The sequence below is a fragment of the Ananas comosus genome, linkage group 11, assembly GCF_001540865.1.
Source record: "Ananas comosus cultivar F153 linkage group 11, ASM154086v1, whole genome shotgun sequence".
NCBI lineage: Eukaryota > Viridiplantae > Streptophyta > Magnoliopsida > Poales > Bromeliaceae > Ananas > Ananas comosus.
In genome coordinates, this window is record NC_033631.1 from 1,083,054 (window position 1) to 1,099,605 (window position 16,552).

Genomic DNA, 16,552 nt, shown 5'->3' on the forward strand with positions numbered 1-16,552 from the left:
ATGTATGTATGTATGTATGTATATATGTATGTGTATGTATGTGTGTATGTATGTATGTGTGTATGTATGTATATATGTATGTATGTATGTATGTGTATATATGTATGTATGTATGTATGTATATATGTATGTGTACATATCTACATATGTATGTGTATGCATGTATGTATGTATGTATGTATGTATATATGTATGTGTATATATGTATGTATGTATATATGTATGTGTATGTATGTATGATTTCATCAAAGAGCTGTTAGTTCTTCTTTTAACTGGTTGATAATTACTCTACAGTCATTCAAACAGGCCACTGGTTGATAATTGCTTTTCATTTCTTTTCCTGGCATTGGCCCCATGAGAAAATTAAATGAGAAACCAACTAAGCCAGAAATTTAAAAACAGCAATTTGGAAAGATAAGCAAGCTACAACATCCAAATTCAGGCTCATCTTCTGAAAAGGCTGGTATGGCTGAGGGTGCGATAAGCTTATTAATCCTGAGGATAAGTGGCATCTTAGCCAGTGAAGCAATAAAATCAGCAGCTTCAACGCTAGCAAGGCAACCATCGGCCATGAGAGAACTCATGAAGGACATAAGCGAGATCAAGGATGAGCTAGAAAGTATGCAATCCTTCCTACGAACTGCTGAGAAATTGAAAGACGCCGATGAGAGCACCGCCAACTATATCAAACAAACAAGAAGTGTTGCTTTCGACATTGAGGACATTATAGATGAGTTTACATACAAGATTGGCGAGGAGCAAGGAGGGATTCTATCTAAAACCATTAAGAGATACAGAAACACAAATAGCTGGAATCACCTTACTAGGCGGCTTAGAGAAATCAAAAATAGCCTCCAAAACATTAAAGAGAGAAGGGCCCGATATAATACGGAAGCAATTGATATCAAGCCAAGCCCTTCAAAAGTTGGAGGTAGAAGTAATAGTCCTGCAGAATATGCGCATTTTGTTAAAGAGGATGATCTTGTGGGAATCGACGAAAACAGGGACTTACTACTTAGATGGCTGAAGGATGAGGAGCAGCAAAACATGATAATTATCTCTGTGTGGGGGATGGGTGGTTTGGGGAAGACTACTCTTGTAACTCATGTGTACAACAACATCAAGACTACCTTTGACGCTTGTGCGTGGGTTTCTGTATCTCAAAGTTATGATACTAATGATTTGCTAAAACAAATCATAAAGGAATTCTGCAGGGAAGATCATAATAAAATCGCAATAACTGGAGACATTGATGTTATGGACTATAGAAGCTTGGTTCAAACGATCTGCAGCTTTTTACGAAACAAAAGGTATGTAATCATTTTGGATGATGTATGGAGTATAAATGCATGGTTTGATATAAAATATGCATTCTTGGATGGTAATAACAATAGTAAGATAGTGCTAACAACACGAATTTATGAAGTAGCACTATTAGCTCACGAGCACTACAGGCTTGAACTCAAGCCACTAGAACCAGATCATTCATGGAGCCTCTTCTGCAAAAATGCATTCTGGAAAAGTACCAATAGGGTTTGCCTCCCGCTATTAAAACATTGGGCCGAAAAAATTGTAGAGAAGTGTTGTGGCTTGCCAATTGCCATTGTTTCTATAGGCAGTCTCTTGTCCTTTAAGGAACAACTTGATACTGAATGGGAGAAGGTCTACAGAGATCTTGAATGGCAGCTAACTAGCAACTCTCCTTTCAGTGAAAGAGTGAACAGCATTCTGAAACTTAGCTTGGATGATATTCCCCATTATCTAAGAAACTGCTTTTTATATTGTTGCATTTTTCCGGAGGATTACAAGATTAAACGGAAGAGACTTATAACGCTTTGGGTAGCAGAAGGTTTCATTGAAGAAAAAGAAAGAACGTTGGAGGAAGTAGCTGAGGGCTACCTCAATGAACTTGTTCATCGGTGTCTACTACAAGTGGTAGCAAGGAACGAATTCAGAAGGGTTAGTAAATGTCAAATGCATGACATAGTTCGAGTCCTAGCTCTTTCCAAGTCAAAGGAGGAAAATTTCTACATGGATTACAAGCATTCAAGGACTTCACAGAGGTGCAAAGCACGCCGCATATCAGTAACAAGTGGTACAATTGATCATTGGAATGAAGATAAATCCTATTTACGCTCATTACTTCTTTTTAACAGTTCCATGAGTTGTGATTTACTAAAGTCAGTCTCAAAATCTTCAAAATTCTTATGTGTCTTGGATCTACAAGGTTCTTCGCTTGAGAAAGTACCAAGTGAAATTGGCAACCTATTCAACCTGCGTTTCCTGGGCCTAAGAGAAACGAAAATCGAGAAGCTACCGAAATCAATTGGGAAGCTGCAAAATTTACAGATATTAGATGCCTATCGGAGTAGAATAAAAAGTTTACCAAATGAAGTAACGAAGCTCAGAAAGTTGAGGCATTTATTTGTATTAATTACCGCAGATAGGACGTACAGCAGTTTGGCAGCTTTTGGCAGTGTACCAACACCAAAAGGGATATGGCACTTGAAGGACTTGCAAACTCTACAATTTTTTGAAGCAAACTCAGAGATGGTAAAGAAGGTGGGAACCTTGATGAACTTGCAGACATTTGGTATCACCAAAGTACGAATGTTCGACTGTGAAGACCTGTGTCGGGCTATCGCAAACATGAATCGTCTTGTCCATTTGGAGATTGTGGCAAAAGACGAGAAAGAAGTACTGCATTTGGGAGCTCTTCGTCTGCCACAATCTCTCCGAAGAGTGATGTTGATGGGGCAGTTGGACAAAATATATTCCTTACCTCAATGTTCCATGTTCTTTGGGTCCCTTACAAACCTGACTCTCTTTCGACTTTGTTGGTCTTGATTGGTTGGGGATCCGCTTCCGTACATTCAAACATTACCTAGATTGTTGATCCTTCAACTTTGGCAAGCATACGACGGCATGAAGTTGTGCTTCAAAACAGCATCATTTCCAACTCTAAAGGAACTGTCAATACGGGATGCCCTGCAGCTCAATCAGATAGAAATAGAAAAAGAAGCGATGCCAAGCCTACAAGATCTTAGTCTCTCAGGTTGCCCGGAGCTGAAGGTGCTGCCTCAAGGCATCGAGTACCGCGCCACCCTTCAGGTGTTACATTTTGGAGAACCAGCAGAGGAGCTTGTTGCGAGGCTTCGTGGAGGAGGAGAAGGTAGAGATGAAAGCCACGAAGACCAGATGAAGATTCGACACATACCAAAAGTTATTCATTCATTCAAGAAAGATGGCAAATGGGTATCGGAAAGGATTCCATGAGTGTATATGTTGGAAAAGTATGCCTGTTTGAAATCAAAACTTGCTCTTTGAGAGGGCCTCTAGTGTACGGGTGCATTTAAGTAGGGGTGCTCTTTTAGTAATGGCTCAGGTCTTTTAGTTGAAAATGTAACGTTTAAGTGAGTTGTATCTTTTCATATTTAAAAGATGTATCTCTCGGTGAAGTGATGTAAGCGTGTATTTTTTAAAGGAAAAGTGTAGAGTACTGGATCATTGTAAATTGGCAAGATTACAATGTGAGTTGGTGGACAGCACTTCTGGATAGTGTTGGACTGAGTTTGTAGAATACGGATTTTTGTTACTTGTGTTTTGGTGTTGGTCTAGGTTGTCGGTTAGCGAGTGAGCGCGATGTTTGAATGAATTTGTTTTGACGCTAAATTGACGTGAAAACGGATTAATTGGGCCAAGTTGTTTCTACGAATTAAGGACCATTTTGAAAATAGCCAAAATGTGTGGGCTAAAGTGCAAACTAGGAGTGTTGATCTTATCCCTTTCCCTCTCTCCCCCTCTCAGAGATGTTGCAAACGAAAGTGGAAAAGAAAAAGAGAAAGAAAGAAGAGAAGTAGAAGAAGTGGAAGAAGAAGAAGAAGAAGAAATTGGAGGTAAGCTATATTTTCTTCTTCTCTTTTCCTTTCCTTTCTTTCTTCCCTTCCTTTTTTCCTTTCTTTCTCTTCTCCTTTTCTCCTTCCTTTCCTTCCTCACTCTCCTCTCCCTGCTGCTGCTACTGCAGTTTTTCTGCACAGCAGCAGCAGGCTGCCCTGCAGCAGCAGCAAACTGCTGCTGCCGCAGGGACAGCTGGGAAACAAAAGAAAAAAAAAAAAGAAGAAAAGAGAAGGAAAGAAAGAGAGAAAAACGAGAGAGAATAATAGAGAAAGAATGAAATGGTCATGATTGAAACAATTGGCGTAATTCGCATTTCTAAACTTCAAATGACGCTTGCAGGGTGTCCAAGAGCGTGAATTAGAATGCAATACATATCCGGTTAGTTGCTATTTACGGTAATTGACGTTCAAGTAACGTGACTTGAGCTCGATTGGAAATCTCAATTCTTTATTTGTAATTCGGAACGTTTTGTCGTGCTTAGTGTTTTCGAGCAATCGTGAGGTGAGGAAGGGTCGCGTGTAGCGCTTCTCTTGCCCGGGACGACGTAGCGAATTGAGGTGGGTTCCGAGTCGCAGAAAATGGCGAATTTCCTTCTATGTCAAGTTTGGCACGAGAGATTTGATATTGAATTTGCATCTGATGTACTTGAAATTAAGCAGGAATATGAACTTAGCATCAATCTTTGATCATGAGCAGGAATATCTACATTTGCATTATGAATTTGGTTGATGTGACCTATTTTTAGAAGTTAAAGCATAGTACAAGATTGTTATCTCTTTTCCTTGTATCAATTCGTTTATGCATCGCCGAATCTATTTGAATATTTGATATTGAGTTGAGACATGTGTCGACTAGCTCCTATGGATATTATGTGTTGAGTTGATCATAGTAGGAGTAGTTTCTCGTGATTATGGATTATAGCATGCAGATGCCATCTTGAGTTGACATGATATGTGATATGATACTCGGTAGGGGTCGCTCCCCTCGAGTGCCGCTCCGAATGCTGGCCAGTGATAGTTGAGACAGTAGCCTGGGGGTCGCCGTCACACCTGCGAGAGTGTGTCCGCGCACTAGGCAGGCACAGGCTTGACCGGACCTATGAGTCGGTCATGGCGATTGGGTTTTATGACTGTATTTCTTTATTCTTATATATTGAAATGGCCATATAAAAGTAACTTGACAGGTAAATTTGGAATTGCATAACTGCATATGATATTCTATCTTATGTCTTCACTAGTAATCTGTACATTGCTTTCATGTTTCCTATATGTAGCGAATACCTAGAATACTATTTGACAGTAGTTGAGTTCTTGTTAGTTTTATGCTTTTAGTTTAATGTATATCGCTCTTTCATTTACCTTTGCTCATTTAGACCTAGTGGGAAGGACGTTGTCATCGCCGACCGTACCCACTGGGAACTGCTATTAGTAGTTCTCACGCCCTCTTATGGTCTCCTTTTTGCAGTGATAGGTACATCGTCAGTTGAGCGAGGTAAGGGGATTGCGCCTAGTTAGCCATCCTACCAGTATACTTATCTGTAGCGGACTTCCAGATAGTGAGCCATCATACTTTCTTTTGGACTAGCGTGGGCCAGGGCCATTTACTTGTACTTGATTTTGGGCGTGGAGTTGTGTATCTTGTTACTAGTTTCTTGTTGTTCGGTGGTTTAGCTTATGTATAGTGCTCTGCTACTCGTCTTTTGGCTTTTAGTGACTTTTCTTAATACTTGTAATGTGAACAATGGTTTTTTGTAACTCTTGAAAACTGTTAGATTATTTTGCCGCTTCGTTCAGATAGGAAAAATTCTGTCCGTTCGGCGGGTCTGTTAGCGTCTCGCAGTCTTTCGCTGCAAACTCGGGGCGTGACAGAGTTAGAGCTATTTTTGCGCGAAATGGACGCGAAAAATAGGCTAGAAGTTAAATCAGCTGAAACTAGGTTTCTAACCATTTCCTGACGCCCGGAAGTGGATTAGAGCGCCCGGAAGTGGCGAGCTGAGGAGTTTGGGGATCCAGAGTGCAGTTCCGAACACCTTGGATCCTGATTAAGGGAGTCACTGTTCACGCCTGTTCTGGATACCCGAATGTTACTGTAGCAGATCGGAGGATGCTAGAGTGATGTGACCAAGGCGGTGAGCAGGTAACATAGCGAGCTTACTCACTGAGTTCCGTATGCAGATTCGGGCACCCGAAAATGGGCGCAAGCAGCTACATAGGGTTCGGGCAGCCCATAGCAGGAGGGAGCACTCAAATTACCTCGGATACGGGACTTCGGATGCCCGAAAGATGGTTCCATGCGCCAAAAGTATAGTTTTCTATTGAGGGTTTATGTTTCTGAGTTTCAAGGGCCTTTCTGCTATTGTCACCTCTATATATATATTCCGAGAATGCTGTGATTTTATCCTTTTACGTTCCTGCAGTCTGAGCTCCTCCTTTTCTTCTTTTTCCTCCTTTCTCCAATTGAGCTGTGGCTCTAGCCGACTGAGAGAGAGGGACAGAGTGATTTTTCTATTGGTTGGGAGATTTGGAGGATTGCACCGCTGAGAAGGATTCCATAGAGAGTAGAGGAGGAGATCTTCAGGTGGGGTGACTCTGATATTTGATAACAGAGGTGAGGAAAAGTGTATATTATGAGTATCAAATCGGCTTTGATATCAAATGTAGCGATCCGAGCCGGTAGCACTAATAAATCGGTGGGCCCAAACAACCGACCAAATATGCTAAAGCCTAATTATTATTATTATTAGGATCCCTAGTAAAAAATGCCATAGAAACTAAAAAATGCTCGACGAAGGGCCATAGAAGTGCTCTTTTAATGTTTTTGCCGTCTTTTTGATATAAATTAGCGCTATACTAAAATTCAGTAAAATGCACGGAGCTTTAACAAAATTGGCAAAATGAGAATTTAAGTCATGCTAGATATGATAAGGATGGATCTGAAAAAGTTTAGACTAAGTTTGCAATGAGTTGGAGCCAATTTGGATCAAATCGGAACTTTGGAAGAAGTGAAAATCAAATTTTCCAGACTTTCCAGTAAGTCCAAAATGACGTGAGACGCCCGAAAACATTCGGACCGTTTGATCAAGCGTCCATCCCTAATAGACACTCTACTCGAGAGGAGGGGTTCTCAAGTTGTTAAATCTTCGAGCAGCCCGGTTCTTCCTGCGAGCATCCAAAATATTTCACTTCCGGATGCTCAACCCGAGAGGAGGGGTTGCGAATAACGCCAACAGTATTGCTCGAAAACAAAAGTACGAGCAAACATTTGCATTCCATTGTATGCATAAAATTACTCGCTCCTTTTTTCTTTTTCCTTTTTTCTGGATAACTTATACCCATGTTTAGAATTTCTTCCAAATTATCATCCAACTGATATCAATTAAAACAAGATCACGCTATAATATTTTATGTTAAAATCAAGAACACAAAATTCTGAAATTCTATATCAATAACCTGAGACCAATTCATATAGGTACAGTACAATTTTAGAATATATAACAAGTTGAAATATCAAATTCCATTCGAGTTTGTTCCAGCACAATATTTTTTCTATTACTTTTTTCACCCTGTAATGCATCGAAACATAAATAAAATGAGCAACAACACAATGAACCAAGAGAGAGATAAAACACACTACGTACCATTTTTCAAAGTACCCAGGAGAGAAATCTTTGGTGAGTTAGCTCAAAAGTTTATAAGTCTTTCAAGGGCATCCATCTCCGAGCATTCGAATCATACCACGATTTTGACAAGCATGAAATGCTTCAGCAGATCAGCTCTTCTGATGCACAGCGATCACATGGATCTCCATCTCCTTCAGCATGACGGATTGACCGCAAGAATCGCACGGCGCCGTTCTCGACCCGCATTTGCTCTCGTGCTCGAAGAGACCTCTGAGGCGGTCGCGGGCATCAGCGGTTCGGTCCCAGCTTGGACCATGTCTCCGCAGAAACGGCACACTATTAGCCGCAGCGGGCAGGTCAAGGACTGGTGATGGTGATGGTGATGGTGATAGTTTAACGAAGCTGATCGTCGATTCGAAAGTTTAATCATCGAAAACGGCATAGGAGCACAAAGGCCTTCATGCTCCTAATAGCACAGAAGACCTACTCTCTCTCTCTCTATATATATATATAGAGAGAGAGAGAGTAGGTCTTCTGTGCTATTAGGAGCACGGAAGCCACCGTGCTCCTAAGCTGTTTTCGATGATGGAGCATCCGAATTGACGATCAGCTCCGTTAGATTTAATCTAGCATATTTGAAGTACCTAGAAAATAAATTTTATAATTTTTCAATATTATTTACCTAGTGATCGAAATAGTTCAAAATCAACGGCTGAAAATAAAAATCTCACAAAAAGTGGTGATATATTTCTAAAATTTTTTATCAGAATATTGATCATGCAGTAAATAGTATAAAGAATTTTCTATCAAAATTTCATTAGATTTGAATACTTCTATACCGTTAAACTTGCAAACGATATACATCAACCATTAAAAATTGTTGATGTTGAACCCTTTCGATCGCTAGATAAATAATATCAAAAAATCATAAAATTTATTTTATAGATACTTCAAATATGCTAGATCAAGTCTAACGGAGCCGATCGTCGATTCGAAAGTTCGATCATCAAAAACGGCTTAGGAGCACGGAGGCCTCCGTGCTCCTAATAGCATACAAGACCTATATATATATATATATATATATATATATATATATATATAGTCCGGCTGGTACTACAAGATAACTATCATTCGGTGGCAACTTTACTATATATATATATAGAGTCCGGCTATGGTGCTTGTAAAAGCACCAAGCACTTGGTGCTTGTAAATTTTTTACCGTTAGATCTACGCCTTTGATCATTTGTCAGCTCCGTTAGATATAACTATTCAACCAAACCACCCACTCAACCCTAGGGGGCCACATCATCCTAAACCGCACATCCCTTAATCCAGGGCCGAAAACTTACAAGCACCATGACTTGGTACTTTTAAAAGCATAGGAGCTCAAATTCTAGTGTATATATATATATATAGTGAGGCTACTATGCTATGGAAGCACGGAGCCTTTCGTGCTTCCAACTCGTTTTCGATGTTGCGACTTTCGAATCGTCGATCGCTCGGTTAAATTTGATCTAGAGTATTTGGAGTACCTAGAAAATAAATTTATTATTTTCGATATCATTTGCCTAGTGTATCGAATGGGCTCAAAATCAAACAAATCTCAAAGGCTGTACGTGAGCCGTTTGCAAGTTTAACGGTGTAGAAATTTCAATCACAGTGAAATTTTGATAGAAAATTCTTTATACTATATAAAACAGATCAATATCTTTGATTAAATTTTTAATGTCATATTATTACATTTTGTAAGATTTTTTATTTTCAGGTTTCCAGTTATTTGAGCCACTTCGTTCACTAAGACAAATGATATCGTAAAATCATAAATTTATTTTCTAGATACTTCAAATACTCTAGATCAAGTTAACGGAACCGATCGACGATTCGAAAGTCGCAACATTTGAAAACGAGCTGGAAGCACGGAAGGCTCTGTGTTCATGATAGCATAGTAGCCTCACTCTATATATATATATATATATATAATATATATATATATATATATATATATATATATATATATATATGATATATATATAATCTGGCCGGTACTACAAGATAACTATCATTCGGTGGCGACTAAAGTCGCCACCGAATATATAAAATATCGCCACCAAATATCTATAATGGCGACAAAAATTGTCGCCATATGTTGCCGCAATAGATCCCGCCGGCGAATGAATCAGTGGCGAAACATGTATTTTGCCACTTTAAATGTAACTTTTCATGGCGACAATAGTCACCACGAAAAGGTATCATTCGGTGGCGACATTTTGTTGCCACCAATTGCTAGGATTCGGTGGCAACTACTTATTGCCACCAATGTTCAACTTTAGATGGCAAATATTTGTCGCCACTAAATATATCATTTAATGGCAAATATTTGTCGCCAATAAATGTATTATTTATTGGCAAATATTTATCGCCTCTAAATGTGTTTCATTTGGTTACAAATATTTGTCGCCACTAAATATGTTTCATTCGGTGACAAATATTTATCGCCATGAAAAGTGTCTATTTGATGGTAAAAACATGTCGCCACTAAACGTAACATTTGGTGGCAAAAAGTTGTCGCCACTAAATGTAGCTACATTTAGTGGCGACAAATTATATTCACATTCGATAGTGTTATTTTTTGATACCAAATGTTCATATACAAATATATATTAGTAAGATAAGAAAAATTATAAGCAAAAACACATTCAAACTAAATTCCAACATGACAAATCATTTTAAAATAATGTCATATATTAGTTTCTCCAATAATATCAACGAAAATAAAGAAACAAAACAAGAATCCATCAAGTTGCCAACTCACAACATAAATTCATTTAGAGAAAAAAAACTAAAAACTATTACTCAGTCATGGAAGGTAAAATAACATTCGAAGCCTCAATTGATACGAGCAGATTAAACACCTCCCTCTAATCCATCTCAAAAACATCTCACTTACACTTGGAGAATCCAGGTGTATCATAATATGCAAGATAAAAATAATTTAGAAAAATTACTCTAGAACAAATAATCACAATTAAAATTATAATCACAATTAAATTTAAAATCACAATTAAAATAATAGATGCTTGACTAGAGTTATTTCTCTCTTTTTAAAAAAATCATATGTACAAAGCTACACCTTAGCACGGGCGTAAACTTAACCTACACTGATCTAAGTATCCACGACGCGCGAACAGTGGTGATACAAAGATAAAAACAGCTCCTGAAGCTAAATCTGTTAACTTTTTTGAAAAGTGATGTGTAGATTCAGGTGAGTTTTCTCCTAAGTCAAGGCCCAGTACGGCATGTAAAATTTATTTAAAATTATTAGATTAAGCTCCAAATTCAGATTTCATATGAAAGTATGCAAATCTATAAATTCGAGTTACTAAATATGATGATCAATACAAGAGAATACATGCTGAAATCTCTACGACTTAGGAGGAATTCCGAAGATTTCGGTAAACATTAACCCACCTGTTGTTACATTTTTATTAATTAACTATTTAATAGCATACTAACCTATGCAAATGAAGTTACCACTTCAAATGAGTTTACGTTAACACATTTAGTGTTGTAAATTCCTAAACACTTAACCTATGCTTTTAGGATTGCAACGTATGTATATGCTCTATTAAATGAAATCTAACCTATGACTTTATATCCTTCGTAACCTATACTTTTTAGAGCCTATATATAGAGAGCTCTTTTTCTCTATTCGAACACAACTCAATAAACTATAAAGCTATTTCTATTATACTTGAGAGAGAGAGAAGGTCAAAGAAAGGTGTTCTTTTGGTGGAGCTTTGGGCTCATCTACTTGTGCAGAGTTGGTGAAGCCACACGACGAGGGTCGAGCCGTTGTATCCTGGAGGGGACAAGTCGGTGCTCTGCTGCATCGGTTCAAAGGCTTTGCCAACCGCAGAGGGCTTGAATCTCCTTAAAGAGAGCGAGATATCCGTGCCTCGGCTTGATCGACTCGTTGATATTTTTTAAATTATTTTGTAGCTAACCTCTATTTTTTGAATATTTACACCAACACCACCTTATTTGCTAATCCAACAACGGGTTGACATGAAATTCTGTGAATACCTTCCCCTAACTCCAAGGAAACGGAAAGTGATGCCGAAATCCAAAAATCCCTGCTGGAAGTGATGAAAGTAGAAGTCGGATAGTTTCCAACGAAAATCAACATGTCAAATGACTTCGACTTCCGAATCAAATTTACTGTATTCGGAACTAATGTACCTTATAATTCTGCTTGGGCCAACTTTGAATCCGCTACAATTTAGCCATAGATTAGCTAGAATCCCTTAAAAAAATTGCTCACAAGAAAGTTAGACTCACAACTTCCAAAAATGAAGCTTCAAGATAGAAAATCAGCATTACGACCAAAATTACCTCAATTGAAACTCAAACCCTCGCTAATTTGGCTAAATAACTTAATCTCCCTACTCCACACAAGGAGGTAGACCGAGAGTAGGTTCCACTTTATCAGCTCGAAGCATCAAAATCCGGTAATTTCCCCCTCAAGTTCAGTGGCCACTGCTTAATGCACTGCTATAGCTGCTGGACTGCACCTTGGTGCTGCGAATTTCTTGCTCCACAAGAAAATCTAGGGCAAGATAAGGCTAGGGGCGATCCGCGAGTAATCTTTGACTTCTATACTATAAGAAAAATCTTATTCATCACGAAATTCCATCACAATTGAGAAATAGAGGTCAAGAATTCAGCTTCGACATAAAAACTGTTTTTCGGTTTTCGACCTCAATGAAAACTGAAGTTCTCACTCATGTTACCTCCAAATTGGTCCAAATAAGATTCTAACCACAAGGGGATGAAGTCAAGATCACTCTCAATCCTTCCAAAGCTCACTTCCTAAAAGAAATTCAAACGGATTTTATCAAAATCCGAAACTAGTCCAGTTCAGCCCAGAAAAATCAGCATTGCACCATCTACGGCCAACTTTAAAATTGGAGCTATTTACCTGCAAATTTTAGCTCAAAGAAGGTATGAACCACATCCTAACATCCCCAACTCTAGTTATGAATCATCAATTTTGAAGTTGGAGTAGGAAAACCCATCGAATTTAGCTTCCAAATCTCCTACTCAATGCTGTCAGCCTGCAGCGACATTCAAGGTCCAAAAAAAAAAATCTTATCGAAAATCCACTTCGACATTCGAAACTCCACTTAACCCAAAAAGTGAATTCAAGTACCACATAAATCACCTGGAAGCATCTTCAAATCAGCAGGAGTTGAAGTAATTTCTATCAAAACTCCTCCAGTTGCTCAGCTAGAGAAAGTGGAGGCTGAAATTTAACGAAATCCGGCAATTAGCATAATTTCAGCACCGCAAGGAGAAATTCGCTAATTGAACTTTAACCAACCTGAAATTTAATTGACGAAACAAGTCTTCAAGCTCCTCTTTCTCTCTAGATTGTCCACAAAGCTCAATTTCGCAGCAAGAAGTTCCAATAAAGAAGATTGAGTGCAGGATTTAATAGAAATCTCCATGAATTGTACATTTCAGCTCAAACTCCCAAGTCCTCTCAAATTCATCCATACTAACTTGAAATCCAAGTTAGGAGTAGCTCCAAACCTCATGAGAAAGAAGGATAATGAGCTAATACCTACTACTAAAAGATCAATCAAAAGGATTGGAGTTGAGTAATTAATAAGATCCAACGAATCCTACAATTTCAGCCATTATGCATCTAAAAGAGCAATTCATGATCAATTCCGAAATAATGACCCCAATCCAAGAAATTGAGATGCTCTACTGGAGATGCAGCTACTACTGCACTGCTGCCAACCTGCTAGCAGCAATGCTGCAGCCCCTTCTTGCTGGTTGGCTGCTGCTACTCCTCTCCTTTTGCCGCAGCTATAAAGAAGGTAGTAGAAGGAGAATTTGAGGAATTAAAGATGGCCGCTACTTCCCTTGCCTCTGTTGCAATCTTCCTGCTGCTGCCATCCTGCAGATTTGCGACTGTGTTGCTTGATGTCACCTTCGGCAATGCTGGCTGCATGCGCATGCAGTGAGGGTAGCAGGGAAAGGACTAGTAGTAGGAGAAGGAAATGGAAGGAATGAAGAGGGATAAGAAGAGGAGAATACTATTAGCTGGTGGATAGAACCTGTTAATTGCTACAGTCTTAGGGGGGCTGGGCTAAGGTGCAATGTGCCTTAGGCACTAGTTAGCTGGAGTGTTCCTGCTGACAATGACTTAAAATTTCGGGTTCGATTGTGTCGGATCGTTGGCGCTAACCATTAATCCCAAAAGCTCGAGCTGTTAGAAATACGCAACCAATTCACTTAAAGCGTACAGAAATAGTGCCCACGGGTCTCGATTGTGACTCGGCCCACCTGGCCTCACGCCACTTCGAACATGACTCGGCCCAACTCAGCCTCACGCCATTTCGAACATGATTCGGCCCACATGGCCTCCCGCCACAGGGCAGAATGCTAGCCCATTTAAGCCAACAGATTGAACGTCCATTTTGCGATAAAATGATTCTAATTTTTTCTCGTCCCGATGCTCTATGCAAGTGTCAGCTAGTCGCCAAACTGCAGTCACTTTGATAGTTAATTATTAATTTTTTTTTTCCCAAACGCTATAATTTTATGGTATGTAATTATATATAGTTGTATTGTTACTATAGTAGGCATTGTTACTATAGTAGACTTATTTCTTATACTATATATTTTTATCAATAGAACCCAAAAGGGAATGCTCTTTTGCCCTTCTTTCACTCAGTTAGATTGATAGTGGTGCCCTGGCGTTGAGTAGTTGGTTGGTTAAATAATAAAATCTAACGAGTGGAAATGATCAAAGGATAGATTTAACGGCAAAAAACTCGATAACATCAAGAGCTTGATACTATCAATAGCATAATAGCCGGACTCCATAATCTTTTATTAATAATGCATGTATTTACATGCAAAAAGTAAATAAAATAAAAGAAAAGAAGAAAAATTAATATAGTGTGAAGTTGCTTTTAGGCCACCATACATGAGACTTCTAAAGGGGCTTTTAGGCCACTAGCCCTCTACAAAAACTTTCTTCTAGAACTTGACCCTTCAAATTGTTATGTGTAAAAATAGACTTAACTAGTGAGATGGACACTAGCATGGCGAGGATATAAAGAAAGGGGGTGAACCATTCGCTGCATTTTATAAAACGGTGAATGGTTCACTGTCTTCTAAAACTTAAACAGTTTTTTAAAAATAGTAAACTATTCACCGTCTTTAAATGCTTCCCTTAGACCGGTAAAAAAATTACGCTTTTAGCGGTTAACCATTTATCGCTTTTATCAAAGGTAAATACTTGGCCGCTTTTAAATACGGTAAATCATTTACCTCTTCCAATATTTTATCAGTAAACTATCTCACCTTGCATATTAGAGGCCTATTTTTATAATTAATTTATGTAGACGAATATTTTTGTAATTGTAGGATTATTTTTTAAAAAAACCTCCTTTTAAATACTATAAATAAAATATATATTGAATTAAATTTTACTTTTAAAAACTAACTAGCAAATATTATTTACAATTCACATGTACAGAAGGCGACCAGTGTCTGAGTCACAGGAGTCCTCTCCACATTCTCTTTTATTTTTTATTTTAATTCCAGAACTAGCGCCCATTGCGCGTCCGCTGCAATCATGTAGACCTTCTGATTTACAAAATTTATCACTTTCATAATTTACAATGGGTGTGTTTGCTTCGGATTATTCTATAAGGATTACATATAATTCTGTCAAAATTGTTATGTTTGGTTCATCCAATCTATAATCTAATTGGTAATGTAGCATTACAAATGATGTAGGATTACTTTGAAAATATTACCGAGTGAGAATGGTTAATTATCTTGTATTATTGATGGCAGCTATCAAGTTTTTCACTGTTAGATCTACCCATTCGATCATGTTCATCCGTCAGATTATACTATTCAACAAACCATCCACTCAACTCTAGGAGACCACTATTATTCTAACCCTATATCTCTTCATCCGATGGCCGAAAACCTAATAGCACCAATAACTTGATGCTATTAATAGTACAATAGCCTAGTTCATATTTTATGACTCTGTTATTATGTAATAATAGCATGATCTGGATTTATTTTTATTTGAACAAAAGGAAGTCAATTTTCATGAATTTATTTTTCTTAGCTCCCGAGGGTTTGTAATACTCGTGGGCACTTATTTGTAAGGTCTAATAGTTAACTTGGTGCATTTTTGGTGGATTTAAAATTTCTTCGATAAAATCGACGAAATTCAGAAAATTAAAACGCTCGCAATCAAGTCATTATTTTATGTAATATTTTTCTTAATTTTCACAAACGAAAAGTCCTGCTATACAAAATATACTCTGAGACGATCATCTTAAACCAAATTTTATCGAAATAGAGTTTTGAGCACGAAATTATAAATTTCCAAAGTCATTAATTACTACGTGCACGAAATTTCTATTAATTATCAACAAAATTATTAGATCTTAATTTTAAAATAAAATATTGATTATCAAATATTATTTACCATATATATATATATATATATATATATATATATATATATATATATATATATAGAATTAAGGCTGGAATACTATTAATAATAAAACACTTTTTTTGCTATTAATTTTTAACCGCTTGGATGAAAACAATTGTAGAGTCAGGATGATATTAGTCGGTTAGAGTTGAGTGGTCCCCCTAGGGTGAGTGGTCCCCCAATGGGTTATAGTATTTAATCCAATTGTTAGAAATAATGAAAATAGTTGATCCAAAGGCTAAAAAAACTGATAGCAATAATGGAATTTTGCTACTAATATATAAGCCCAGTCCAACTCTATATATATATATATAGAGAGAGATGTAGAGAGCAGATGAGAGAAGAGAGAGAGAGAAAGAGTGAGAGAGCGAGTGAGCTAGAATACTTTTACATAGTATATGGGCGTGTGCTTTAGTATTTTAGCCCTTGGATGGAGAGATTGGAGGTTGAGATGATGATGGTAGATGGTGGTAGGTGTGTGGTGAAATATGTTT

At 37.9% G+C, this 16,552-nt stretch overlaps 1 protein-coding gene and 2 long non-coding RNA genes across 7 annotated transcripts; 2 read left to right on the forward strand and 1 right to left on the reverse strand.

Moving 5' to 3' along the window:
- Positions 377-3,391, forward strand: LOC109717535 (disease resistance protein RPM1-like). Its single transcript, XM_020243379.1, has 2 exons — positions 377-2,814; positions 2,851-3,391. The coding sequence occupies exons 1-2, from the start codon at positions 466-468 to the stop codon at positions 3,274-3,276; spliced, it is 2,775 nt and encodes a 924-aa protein (XP_020098968.1). The 5' UTR covers positions 377-465; the 3' UTR covers positions 3,277-3,391.
- On the forward strand, positions 3,847-6,273 carry LOC109717504. Its single transcript, XR_002218205.1, has 4 exons — positions 3,847-3,896; positions 4,237-4,275; positions 4,379-4,454; positions 5,362-6,273. It is a non-coding gene; the product is annotated as an uncharacterized LOC109717504 (long non-coding RNA).
- LOC109717502 lies at positions 10,542-13,610 on the reverse strand. 5 transcript variants are annotated; one of them, XR_002218203.1, is made up of 7 exons: positions 12,897-13,610; positions 12,738-12,818; positions 12,495-12,630; positions 11,909-12,385; positions 11,756-11,819; positions 11,553-11,649; positions 10,542-10,984 (listed from the first exon to the last, which is right to left on the reverse strand). It is a non-coding gene; the product is annotated as an uncharacterized LOC109717502 (long non-coding RNA). The 5 variants fall into 5 exon arrangements; XR_002218202.1 differs by having other exon boundaries at positions 11,553-11,652; XR_002218204.1 differs by having other exon boundaries at positions 10,545-10,984; positions 11,553-11,652; positions 11,756-12,385; positions 12,897-13,108; positions 13,323-13,610.

Bases quoted from the DNA above. Each gene is read 5' to 3' on its own strand.
- LOC109717535 (XM_020243379.1), top strand. From the start codon at position 466: ATGGCTGAGGGTGCGATAAGCTTATTAATCCTGAGGATAAGTGGCATC. The intron at 2,815-2,850 runs AACCTGACTCTC...TGGTCTTGATTG, and splicing joins TGTTCTTTGGGTCCCTTACA to GTTGGGGATCCGCTTCCGTA.